Raw genomic sequence first — 14014 nt, forward strand, 5'->3', positions numbered from 1 at the left:
CAGTTATTTCTATTTAGCTACTCTCCTATATATCTTTCATTCTGACTTCCAAACTGCTCCCTGGTTGCTTCCAAGCCTGCCAGCTGCACAACAAAAAATGTAAATAATTCACCCTCCCCCAAAAAACAGATCAGCTGCAAATTACCTTAGAATGCTATTTTCTAAATCTCAATGAAAGTTCATTTTGAGTTTTACTGCCCCCAAGTACTAAAAGTTTCTTTTGTTTAGACCGTAATGCGCTCATATTCTTATTCTAGCCAAGTTCAGGTAAAAGCAACAAAGAAATGCTAACAACTCATTGCGCACAGCATTTACAGATGCGTTTGCTTGCCAAAATTGAAATTTCATTATTGATATTGATCTCCATTTTTAAATAAACTCAGAACACATGGAACACAAAATGGTATAGAATCTCAAATCAAAACTGCTTGGGACAGAGCAAAGACAGGGACACTATAATGAAATAAAAACAATTTTTTTCCACCTGAAACAATATGATTTCAGTGATTCTAAGCTGAATCTAACTGTTCTTGTTTTGCAACGAATTGGGATACGAATCGGTAAAGATCGAAGGACTTTTCCCTTTGTTCATGGGATCTTGCACAGAGATAATATACTGTCGTTTTCTATTAGTCAGTTTCTCAGGGTGCACAGTGCAAAAAGATTTTGCCATGAATTTTGTACTTTCCACTCAGTCTCGCAGCTAGAAGAATTTCTGTGGGTCTCTGCACATCAAAACAGAGCTCAGAAACCTGCTTTTCTACTGGTAGGCACAAAGTTACACCCCTCCAGCCCCCTACCCATAACCTAACTTGTAGATCATATAGATTCACAATTTTTTTGGGTGAGAGGTGCTGAGTGCAGCAAATGGTGATATCAGTAAATTATATTAATATTTGACAATTTAATCATCAGACTGCAGGGTGCAAAAAAAAACTACAGGTACGGGACCCAGAATGCTCGGGACCTGGGGTTTTCCAGATCAGGGGTCTTTCCATCAATTGGATCTTAGTGCCGTTACATCGAGAATTTAATTAAACCCAACAGGCTGTTTTTGCCTCCAATAAGGATTAATATCTTAGTTTGGTTCAAGTACAAGTTACTGTTTTATTATTACAGAGAAACGGGGAATCATTTAAAAAAAAAAATGAATTATATGATTCAAATGGAATCCATGGGAGATGGCCTACCGACAAATCTGAGCTTTCTGGATAACAGGTTTCCGGATAATGGAGTTTTTCAAAATGAATATAAATCACATTTTCTAAACACTAATCTCATTTACCAAACTATGCATGTACCTTTTAATGGGTATGATTAAGGGAAGAAGCGCCCGAAATGTGTCAGGCGTAGTATGCTGAGTGCTGCAGCTTTTTACAAAAGTCTGGTGTTGCAGTATTTCATCATTCTTCCTCATGTACTTTAAGAACACCATTTTTTATTTTGATGATAGTATCCCTTTGAAATCACAGATCACAAGTGTTAAAGGCAGAATCTTCTTCTTTACCCCAAACAATGACTGTCTGGCTGTATCTTGCAGAAACCCTATGTTTTGCAGAACCATGAACTTTGGTTCATTGATGGACATTTAATGTGTTGCATCTCACAAATTGGCATTTAAGGTAAATCTGACCTGTTAAGAGTTAACAGAGGAAGAGCTAAACCACTCATCAGCCACAAACTCTTTAAACTAGAAACTAAGGACTGGTAAATATACTTCTTTACATAGAGCTCCTGTTATGTCTAATTCTCATTTAGTTATACATTTAAAAAAGGAAGTACTGCACATCTGGAAGGCATACGTGTAACCTGGGGACAGTTCTTCTGGAATTGCAAATTAAGCAGAACATTTGAGATTTCTTCAAAGAAAATACTTTGACTTTAATCAGTGGACTGGAGACTTCTGATCTGCCACGAGACCAAAGATGCATTATTTCTTCCGGCTAGATTCGCTGTCATCCAGCAGTGAAGAAAAGATATCGAAGGACTGGAACCTCTGATGTTGTTCTCTTTTGGGCTTTATGCTGTTGGGAATAGCGGCACCCAGGATATCCTGTCCAGAGCCAGGCTCAAGAGAGGAAGGTGTGTCTGAAAGAAGAGAGCACACAGTACACGCATGTTTAACCAAATCCAGCCATGGATGTATAAATGGAGGATTATGATTGAGCAAAAGTGATTATTACAAAGAATACTAGAGTGTCAGATTCTGTATAAGGACATCATTTATTGCATATTCAAAACCAGAATTTTCTGCAGGGTTACATTTGTTCATGTCAGCGAACTGTCAGCTCTAATAGAATTAAAAGGGCGTTTTAAAAGAAATGACTAAATAAAATAACATTCTTCATAATGAGAGAAATTTTCTAAACAACTTTTCACTATACATCAACGTAAAAACAAAAAAAATCAGTGTAAAAGTAATCCATCTGTCCCTTGTTATTCTCTTCTATGCTAGTTCCGACTTCAAGCACCAGTTAGAAATGCTTTTTCTCCAGTGGCATAACTAGATGTTAATGGGCCCCACAGCAAATTCAAAACAGTGGAAAGTCGGCCCAGTTTGTCAAGATTTATTGGAATTGCCTTACTGGGCCCTCTACACTCCGGGCATCCCTGCAACTGCAGGGTCTGCTTCTTCTCCAGCTCCAACTAAAGTTGGCCATACACGGTCAGATTAAAGCCGTTGATATCGGTCCTTTAGACCGTTTCGGCATCTTATCTGCTCGTGTGTGTGGGGACATCCAATGGGTCTCCCTGATCGAAAACAGCCACTTACCAATCGGGGTAGATTTTTCCTGCAATCTAGTTCCACATGGGATAGCTGATGTGGTCCTACGATACGTCGGCACCCATTTCCTTCGTATAATTCGATCATTTGGTCCTAGAGCCGAAGGTTCGGATTAACCAGATATCGCCCTGCCATTGGTGGGCATATCAGGGAAAGAGGTCGCCAAACGAGCGGATCTTTCCCCGATATGCCATAAACGAGCATGGCTATATCGGGGGTAATCTGAACGTTCGGCCGTATGGCCGAACGATCCGATTACAATTCGCAATGGGCTCCGGCGGGATCGGTCGGGTCAAAATCAAACCTGTCCGAGCGACCAAACGACCGATCACCGCCGGATAAAAGATGTCGGCACTCTCTACACACGATCCGAAAATCATACGAATCCTCGATTCGTACGATAGGATCTGTGCGTCTATGGCCAGCTTTAGACTCCTTTTCCCACAATGCTAATGTAATTCTCTACCTCTACCTCACAGGTCAGTCAAAGAATATGAAAGGCATTGTGGGAACTGGAGTCTTGGCTGGAGGAGAGGTTGTTACTGCTAAATTGTTTCAGTGGTACATGTAACAATAACTGGCAGAGTAGAGGATAGCAAGAGGCAAATACTGTGTTCAATATAAAAACTAGTGAATGTAATCTAGTTTTGTGTTTATCAAAGATTTGTGGTTTATACAGATGGAGCTACTATTGTTCATCTGACCTACTCAGCCTTATGCTGTACCCACAGAAATAAATGATATGCCATGTGTGCAGGAACACTGTTGGCTTCATCTATATTTTGGATATGTTGCCGTAGAAATATCTATACCATTATCTAAGTATTTGCGCTAGAGCATTTAGACTCGAGGTGTCATTTACGAACAGAGTACATTGTGCAAAGTGTAATATTCGAAAGCAAATCACCTTGTTTTTTTTTTTAACCACAATGCAGTATTTTTCCTAGTATAATTAAGGCTATACATTGCTGCTAACATTTTCAAAGAAAGGATTGCATCACTTCTGGTGCCGAGCATTCATTAGCATGTGCTTCTTTTACTGCATGGCTGCTGCATGCATTGATGGCACATTTGCACATGATTCATGCAAGTATTGTACCTTAAAGGGGATTGAGTTAACTTTTATTATGATGTAGAGAGTTATATTCTGAGACATTTTGCAATTGGTTTTGATTATTTCCGTTTTTCGAGTTATTCGTCTTTCATTCAGTATCTCTCCAGTTTGCAATTTGATAAAGAGTCTAGAATATGAATAGGAGAGGCCCTGAATAAAAAGACGAGTATTGAAGCCAATGGGGGTCAGTGACCCCCATTTGCAAGCTGGAAAGATTCAGAAGAAAAATGCAAGCAATTCAAAAAACTAAAAAAACAAATAATGAAGGCCAATTGAAAAGTTGCTAAGAACTACATACTAAAAGTTAAAGGGATCCTGTCATCGGAAAACATGTTTTTTTCAAAACGCATCAGTTAATAGTGCTACTCCAGCAGTATTCTGCACTGAAATCCATTTCTCAAAAGAGCAAACAGATTTTTTTAAATTCAATTTTGAAATCTGACATGGGGCTAGACATATTGTCAATTTCCCAGCTGCCCCTGGTCATGTGACTTGTGCCTGCACGTTAGGAGAGAAATGCTTTCTGGCAGGCTGCTGTTTTTCCTTCTCAATGTAATTGAATGTGTCTCAGTGGGACATGGGTTTTTACTATTGAGTGCTATTCTTAGATCTACCAGGCAGCTGTTATCTTGTGTTAGGGAGCTGTTATCTGGTTACCTTCCCATTGTTCTTTTGTTTGGCTGCTGGGGGGGGGGAAATGAGGGGGTGATATCACTCCAACTTGCAGTACAGCAGTAAAGAGTGATCGAAGTTTATCAGAGCACATGTCACATGACTTGGGGCAGCTGGGAAATTGACAAAATGTCTAGCCCCATGTCAGATTTCAAAATTGAATATAAAAAAATCTGTTTGCTCTTTTGAGAAATGAATTTCAGTGCAGAATTCTGCTGGAGCAGCACTATTAACTGATTCATTTTGAAAAAATAGTTTTTTTCCCATGACAGTATCCCTTTAACTTAAAGGTGAACCACCTCTTTAATGAATGGCTTGTATAAGCGATCCATTTTAGCACAACTGTCCTGGCAAATGTGTTGGTAAATTGCCCTTTAGGCGGCAAATAAACTGTTATAAAAAAAAAATTCTCTTAAAGGGTTAGCAATTAAATGTGTTCAGTGCCATTCAATCCAGCCACCTACAGTATCTATATTTTCTATAAATGAGTTTCCTGAAAAAGACTTTTCAATTTATACTTATAAGAATATATTTTTGGGAATTCTCCTCCTGAGCAGCTGAATAAAGAGCTTTTTTTTTCCTTTTAGAAGAAAAAAAATCAGGTGTCGTGTTTCAGTTATAGAGAAAACGGACTAAAATAATGCTCAGTCACTGAGCTGTAGCTCTACAACAGACACACTTACAGAACATGAGGAGATTAGCACTATCCATTCCTTTTCATACAAACTCCACTCACCATGGATTCCTATCATGTGTTCCAAAATCAACACTCTCTCTGCCAAGATCTTTAGGGCTTCTCTAAGTTGTTGGACACCTTCCCCCTGTAGCGAAAATAAAAAATGTAATTCAGAATGCTTAAAAGCTATCATTTCCATGACAACAGAGAAAGTCAAATATCTTTACTATGAGATGGTACATTATGTTCAGGGCTGAGATTTGACAGTGAATAAACAAGTGCAATGCAAAAAAAAATCTTGATTGTGATCCCAAAGTGCAAAGGGAGAGCAACCAACTTCTGACAGGCAAACTGGTAGACTGAGTATTGTGGGAAACATGCTGTTAATAAGAAGAGCCAAGATAATAGGCGCAGCGAGCAAAGTGCATCGCTATGTTTTTTCCCTCAATGCAGTGTTTTGATTCGCTTGCGGCAGCTGCTCTGTATGTACTGAAATTGTGGCAAATTGCTAGAATAGACATGTGATTCATCACAAATGGGGCTCAATTGCGCAGAATGTTTTAAAAGTTTGTCTGTCATAATTTCCAGTGTTTGCAGTGTGAGCGTTTTCTGCATCTGATTCTTTAGGTGCTGCGCCATTTGACTCAGGCTGCAAAGGGAGCCCTAGAGGTATCTCCTGATCAGGAATGATGGTCGCTCCAGGATACCCCTGCTTTCAAAGGCGCAGAGGTGCCCAATTCGGAATGGAAGGCAGGAAGGACTATATATATATATGTGTGTGTGTGTGAAAATAACATTTTAGGCACAAGTACCTTGTAATGAAAGTGTTTTAGGCACTAACTGACTGCAGGGAAAAGTGTAAACTGCCCACAGCGCTTGTGGACAAGGTTGTAATGGGCTGGCGGGACACAAGAAAAAACCTGACAGACCCCCCTTCATGGGCCCCCAGCTGACCCAGGCTGGCTTCCCATGCCACTGCAGGCACTCAACAGGGAGGAAGCACACCAATAAACCTTTAAGACATTTATTCGGCAGAATGTGGCACAAGCTTTAGGGGATCATGCTTCCTCCCTGTTGGTGAATATGGTAACTGGTTTGGAAGTAGCCAAAGAGTTGAATGCACCTAGATGAAGTAAGTGGTGTGCTAAAGAATAATATATTTAAATACTGCGGACGCTCACCCACTGCTCCCTCTCCTCCGAGCAAAGAGTTGAGGAAGGAGGTGAAACATATGTGGCCAACTGTGCCAGGTTTGGGGTTTAGGAGGGCATATGTCTGAGAGGGGGTCCCTTGTGGTTGCAGGCTGGTGGGCCCTTCCCACCCCATTAAGCTGCTTGTGGACATAAATGAGACCTAATGAATAAGATAACAGACATAAAGAACATTGATGCCACATGGGGCATACATACACACAGTATAGTAGGCAACATTAAGAACAGAAGAAGAGGAAAAGTACTGCAGGGGACAATGCTTCTCAACAAACTGTTCTAGTTCTATTCTGTATTCCGTTCCTTCCTCTTCAAGTGCTTCATAGATTTCTTTTGTGCATGACATCATAAATGCAATGCAATACAATCTGGCCACAGAAATAAGTGGTATAGTATATCAGATTAACCTTCTGCAACATGAAAAATGTTGGAAAAGGCCACCCCACTAGTCAGTTTTGCCTGGGTTTAGAACTCTGACATCTCCGCACAAGGGAAAGCAATCATAATTGTTTTTAAATGTAGTCATAGTAAAACTGTTTATAAACCAGGGGCCGGTGTAATGAATTGAACTGGGCAATCCAGAAGGATTGGACGCAGTTCAATTTATTCGAGGGTAAAGCACAACTTTTCTGACAATAACGAAAGTTCTAATGAATTTACACATTTATTAAGCCAGTATCACTTTGGCAGAATGTGTTTGATGACTTGAGCAGAAGAAAGCCATTCGGGGAATGCACAGCGCCACTTACAGGCAGTGCTGAGCGCCAGCACCAATAACATTGATGTGTATCACATACTGGGAGAAAGGATTCAATTATTCAAGTTCAAAATGTGATTATTAATAGTGATGGGCGAATTTATTTGGCAGGCGCTAATTCGCAGGCAATTCGCCAGTTTCGCCGTGGGCGAATAAATCAGCGAATTTGCCGATGTCACGATTTCGACGCTGGCGTCAAGGTTTTTCCAACGCCGGTGACGGTTCTGATGCCGGCACCAATTTAGTCAAAATCTACGTTTTGTGAATTTTTCGCCATTCATGGCGAAGCGAAACGGGACAAATTCGCCCGTTACTACTTATTAATATATTAGTCTCATAATCATTTCATCTGTTTTCAGTTAATATCAGATTTGTTGATCTTTTTGTTGTTAAACCCAAGTTTTGTGTTTGTGCTTGATTACAATGGGCCCCTGTTATTATGTTTTCTAATTTATTCACATTCATTTACTTCCTTACCATATTACCTGGAGGTATTGCTGGAAAGATGGCCAGTTAGAAGGCCAGTTTGCAACACATTGCAAATAATCAGTATGATCAGAATCAGATTTGCATCTCAAACAAATGCATTTTTCAACATACTAATTTCAGGTAAAAAAAAAATCTGTTTGCACCTTACCTCTTCTCCTTTGCTTCCATCTTCTCCTTTAATGCCAGGCTGCCCCTTTTAAATATAAGGAACATAACATGAAATTTCACTGAGACAATTTGCAATTGGTTTTCATTTTTTTTATTATTTGTTGTCTGAGTTAATTAGCTTTTTTGCTAAGGTCCAAATTTCCTAAGCAATCATGCACTGATTCAAATAAGAGACTGGAATATGAATAGGAGAGGCCTGAATAGAAAGATGAATAATAAAAAGTAGCACTAAGAATACATTTGTAGCCTTACAGAACATTAGTTGGTTTTTTTTTTTTTGATGGGGTGAACCCCATTTGAAAGCTGGAAAGACTCAGAAGAAAATGGCAAAATAATCAAAAACTACAAAAATGAAAAAATATGAAGACCAAATGAAAAGTTGCTTAGAATAAGCCATTCTAAAACACACTAAAAGTTATCTTAAAGGTGAACCGCCCCTTTAATATTTTAGAAAATAAAATAGTGTGGACTTTATACATCTTATGATACATTACTCATGATACATTATTATCAGAATGAACTATGGGTATGGATATTATGTCCTGAAAATTATTTTGAAGAATTATTTCCTTGACTGTAGTCCATACTTACTGGTGGTCCTGTAATTCCACGTTCTCCTGCACTGCCAGGTTGACCCTGTTGACATAAAAAATGAATATGGAATCCTAAATATGCTAATGAATATAGGGTATAAATGGTGAAATGTATTACATGTATTAATAAAAAATGTGATGAATGGACAATCCATTGAACACTAAGGATCAAATATAATATAGGAATAATAATTATTATATCATTAGACATATTTGCCTGGCTAGTAGGGATGAAAAGTCACTCAGATATGATGGCCACTATTGGGTAATTAAACCTGACAATAAATAATTAATAATTATGATTTCATTGATGCATACTTGCAGGTTTGTCAACTTGTCCTGCATTTTTATCTTTCTTCCCTATTAAGTATATTGTCATTTAGGGGGTTATTTAGCAAACGTCGAGTTTGTGGGGTTTGTGAGGTTTTTTATACCTCGAATAAATTCACAAATGAAATGTGTTCTTATTTATGAAAAAACTCTAAGCTCTTTAACATAGATTTATCTTTTGGTACTCTATAACTTAATTTCACTATACCCCTGTCTGTGTTTGCGCCTTGTAAAGCATTGCGTATAATTTTGGTGCTAAAAAATACATGCATACATGCATACATAGGGGGTTATTTATCCAATATTTATCTCAATATTTTCTGAAAAAAAATCCGCACTGATTTTTTGGGCTTATTTATTAATACAGTTTCCCGAAAATTTTGTTTGCGGGAAAAAAATCACAAAAAAAACGTGAAAAATCAGATTTTCACGATTTTTTCGGGTCTTTCATCCGATTTTCACATATTTTTTTCACCTGAAAACTCAGAGTTTTGCCTGAAAACTCAGAAAACTTTGGGGTATTGCCAAAAACCCAGCGCACATCAAAAAATCATTGGCATTCCTCCCATTGACTTATATGCAACCTCGACAGGTCTGAGATGCCGGATTTTCAGATTCAGACTTTCCATCCCCTGGGTTTAATAAATTCCGAAAAATTCGTGATTTTAAAAAAAAAATCACAAATATTTCATGATTTATGCATTCAGAGTTTAGTAAATAAACTGTAAATGAACATACTGTTTCACAGTGCAGTATTAATTATGGGCAGTTGGGCAAGGCACATAGGCATCCCCTATCCTATCCCCTAGCCACCTTCTAACTTAGATGTGCAAGTTAAGGAGCCCCAAAGGAGAAGAGAGCCTTGACTTTACCCTGTATTCAGTGTAAAGAGCCCCTTATTGCTCTAGCAGATTTTGTAAATTACCCCATTTATCTCCACAGCTCTACTGTATGTGCAACAACCTATGCTCCCATTTCCTAACTCCAAGAAAATAATTTCACAAAACTCTCTCCTCCCAGTGTAGTCAACGTCCTTTGCAGCATGGCAATACTACACTGAATACATTAAAGATATTCTATGTACTGTATCTTATAACATAAGGCAACACGACTCACTTTCTCTCCTTGTTCACCTCGATCTCCTTTAGCGCCTGGTTGGCCAGGTTGGCCCAGAAATCCTGGCTTGCCCTAATAAACAAATTCAGAAAATTACAAAATGAATAAATATTTCAAAAGTTACATGTCAATTTTTTGTAGTCTGAGTAAGAAACTCATGGTAATGACTCTGCTCTAGATAACAGTTTTACTGTTATAAAATGTACTACACTTGCAATGAGGTGTAGATATTAGGCTTATCATGGTCCAACTTCAAAGTCCACAGAACCCAATACGTTTTGTTAGTATTGTTGGGGCTATTAAACTAAGCGAGACAGCACAGACAAAAAAACACTGTGGTCTGTGTCTTTGAAGGTTTTTATTCATCCAGGTCAAGGTATAACTAGTATAAATCAATCTGGACTTGCTGAGTAATCATTGAAGACGGTAAACTACACATCCGAGCAGCTTCCTCAGTTCAACTGATGGTACATGAAGTTCTTGGCCAATAACTCTTCCACTGATTCACAATGGTGCAATGTAACTATTCAACTCAGTTGGGAACTGCCAGTCCCCAGATTACAGGGAGTGGGACTATCATTTCTGAAGTATGAAAGGAGATTAGTTAATATGACTGGTTAGTTAATATGAGTACAGGTATGGGATATATTATTCAATATGTTTGGGCCCTGGGGTTTTCCAAAATAAAACAATCATTTAAACATGAAATAAAGCCAATAGGATTGTTTGGTTATCAAATTCAAGCACAAGGTATTATTAAAATTTAAAGGAGAACCAAACCCTTAATTATAAAAACTCCTACCCCCTACCCTACATAGAACCCCTACCCTACATAGAACCCCACTTACCCCTCGTTGCAGATTCAGTGCAGTGGAGTTCATGGGCGCCATCTTCTTGTCTTCGGTCTTCTCCAGGAAGTAATCGCTGTATTGGCGCATGCGCAATTGGAGCAGTCTGCTGGTTTTTTAACAACTGTGCATGCTCCGAAAGTCACTGAAACTGCCGAAGTGAAGGAAGAAGATCTGGAGAAGACCGAAGAGCCAGAAGATGGCGCCTGTGAGCTCCGCTCTGGGTTTGGTTCTCTTTTAAAAGAAAATTGAATTTGCTTAAAATGAAATCCATGGGAAATGGCCTTTCTGTAATTTGGAATTTTCTGGATACTAGGTTTCCAGTTTCTATGATATGAGATCCCATACCTGTATGTCAAAATGTTATTATCCATAAAAAGACTCTCAAAATATAACTCAGAATATGAAAGATCCCACTGAGGAATCCTTTCTTGTTCTCAGGCATGTAGTTGCATGAAGTGCCTGTCTCCTTAATCTCATCAGGTTGGATTGTATAAAGTGAGAAGATATCTTCCCATACCTCATACTCTTATGTAAGTGTGTAAAGATTCTTTTAACTTGAAATTGAAACTATATAGATAAACAGGAAATTGAGAGGTTTAAAGTCAAGAGAACTGTCTCCAGTTCATTCAAATGATTCCACTAAATGGACATTTTTATCATGAGGCTTTGATTGCACATTCCGGCTACAGATAGCACTCAGCAATGTCTTATCTAAAAGGATCTGTGACTCAATTTACTGTAATAAATACCACTAATGGGAAAAAAATATTCTCAATTTATAACATTTTTGACCCTGTACCAATCATTTCCCCTTTGCATGCATTTAATGGCGGGCCTTAAAGGAGTTGTTCATCTTTGAGTTAACTATTAGTATGATGCAGAAAGTGATATTCTGAGACAATTTGTAACTGGTTTTCATTTTTTATGGTGGTTTTTGGGTTATTTAGCTTTTTATTTATCAGTTCTCCATGTTGCAATTTTAGCTGGTTGCTAGGGTCCAAATAAGCATTGATTTGAATAAGAAAATGGAATATGAATAGGAGAGGTCCTGAATAGAAAGGCGAGTAATAAAAATTAGCAATAACAATAAATGTGTAGCCTTACAGAGCATTTGTTTTTTTAGATGGGGTCAGTGTCCCCCATTTGAAAGCTGGAAAGAGTCAGAAGAAGGCAAATAATTAAAAAAAAAATTGAAATGTTGCTTAGAATGGGTCATTCTATAACATACCAAAAGTTAACGTAAGGTTGAACCACCCCTTTAAAGCCAAACACTAAAACTTGCAATGTAATAAACTACTTATTGAACATTATTAATTTTTTATTCTTGTTTTACTCATTTTTATTCCATGATTTATATATATATAATTATGTACTGCCTGATGTCTTTTTCTGGGTTATTGGCCTTCCGGTGCAGTTCCCTATTAGCCACTATCCAGTCTCTAGGATTTACAAATGTGTTTAACATCAGGGTAGGTGCAACACAACATATCCGATGATTTAGCCACATGCAGTGATCGGACAGCATTTAAAGCTCCAGGGATGACTGATATGTAATTTTTAATACATTTAAAACATTAATACATGTTTCACCCACTTAATGATCAGTAAGTACTAACAGCTATTAAAGGGAGTCTTTAGTAAGTGCACTTTCTGCTTTACGTTGCTCACCTGTGGTCCTGGAGGTCCCATTGGTCCGGTCAGTCCTCTTGGGCCAACAGGCCCTACTCATACAAACAAGCAAATAAGAAATATATTATTGAGTGTTCAGCCGTTCAGTGTACCTTGTCTAGGACATTCTTTTTATGTTTTGGTAATGGGACAGTGAGTCACTTTTTTTTATCTTTGTATGGTCTCTAATTTATTTCTATATAAGACCTCTATAAGAGGTTTGGTATGGACAATTTTCTGCTTCAAATTGCATTCAGCTCAAAGCTGCGCTGCTGTTTACTCCTTACAACGGCAATAAGAGTTATTTACTACTACTAATACAGTATGCAAAGTGTAAACTCAGAGTGCTTTGGCCATGTTTTACCTATCATTTTTTACAATAATTCAAATGTAATTGTTGTCATGAAGGCACAGTTGTTTCCTGTTATGCTGAAAAATTCTCTATGGGGTAATTTCCATTGCTCCAAACAGACCAGATGGGTGCAATGATACTTGCCACCAAAATGCAAAAGTGCAAGGCATTTTTGGAACAAATACCTTTAATGAACTGCAACTGATGTTGTCAATGAGCCTCAATGCATCGTCATTATAATGCATCATCAGCTATTATGGGGTTTCAGTTGAATACTATGCTGCCTTATTCGAGATCAAAACTTCCCATAAAACAGAACATTTTGGCTGAATATAATAGTTTTAACAACTACATTCTACATTTTCCTTCTTGTGTTATCTTCTACAAATAAAGTAAATTACCAAAGATGAGAGAGAAGTGAGATTGATGTCTAGAGCAGCTTCCATATCTCATTGCCTTGTGCAAGCTATGACTTCATGGTTTATTTCTCACAGACTTGTCTAAAGTGGAGATTTGAAGCACTTTAAGGGGCCTACATATAAAGATGGGTAATATGATTTAAGCTGGAACAAAATGGTGTAACATAAATGTCATATAAAGATGTGCACTTCTTCTTAACCACTTTTATGGCATCCAAATGCCATTATTTATTCCAGTATATTATACCACTTTAGAGTTGACATAGCCCATTGACATCAATGGAAAAAAATTCAGGCAGCAAGACATTCCTGATGTAAGAAATGTGCAGTTTTTTTATAATATTTTTCACATGGATGCTGCTTTATACGCCAACATTTTATGCTGGTCTTTGCAGTTGCCTAAAATCACTACACAGCCTTATAAATACACCACTTATTGGGTGGCAATGCCTGGCATTCAAACGGTGGTATGTAGTAAAATGCAGCTTTTACATGTTGTTATATGTTGCTCGCTGAGTTTCGCAGCTGAAATGACACCCATAGACTCCAATGGGAGTAAAAAAATGAAACCGCACTTAAAAAGAATTTGTCGTCTGTAGACTTTTAGGGGGGAATGTAATAAAAGTTGCATAGAGCAAAACAATTCGCACCAATAAGAACAAAAATCCACATCTCGCAATGTAGTATAGTTCCTTAAACTGTTATTGCATTGCGAATTTTAATTGCGCACTCTTAAGAAGTGCTTGAAGGTGTTGTAATCCTTTGGAGCAAACATAACGACTTTTTCAGTTAGAAGTTTTATTACATTTACTGTGC

The 14014-nt window shown here is 38.0% G+C and overlaps 1 protein-coding gene across 4 annotated transcripts in view; it reads right to left on the bottom strand.

The window, feature by feature from the left end:
- Positions 1-374: 374 nt before the first annotated feature.
- LOC108708033 (collagen alpha-1(XXVI) chain-like) overlaps positions 375-14014 on the bottom strand; it is a 288973-nt gene continuing 275333 nt past the window's right edge. For all 4 annotated transcript variants that reach the window (XM_041581832.1, XM_041581831.1, XM_041581833.1 and 1 more), the window contains 6 exons: positions 12428-12480; positions 9909-9980; positions 8461-8505; positions 7850-7894; positions 5308-5392; positions 375-2088 (listed from right to left, as the gene is read on the bottom strand). In XM_041581832.1, the coding sequence (XP_041437766.1) occupies positions 1931-2088; positions 5308-5392; positions 7850-7894; positions 8461-8505; positions 9909-9980; positions 12428-12480 (458 nt within the window). In that variant the 3' untranslated portion in view covers positions 375-1930. The remainder of the gene's footprint in view (positions 2089-5307; positions 5393-7849; positions 7895-8460; positions 8506-9908; positions 9981-12427; positions 12481-14014) is intronic.

The sequence above is a fragment of the Xenopus laevis genome, chromosome 2L (assembly GCF_017654675.1).
Source record: "Xenopus laevis strain J_2021 chromosome 2L, Xenopus_laevis_v10.1, whole genome shotgun sequence".
Taxonomy (NCBI): domain Eukaryota; kingdom Metazoa; phylum Chordata; class Amphibia; order Anura; family Pipidae; genus Xenopus; species Xenopus laevis.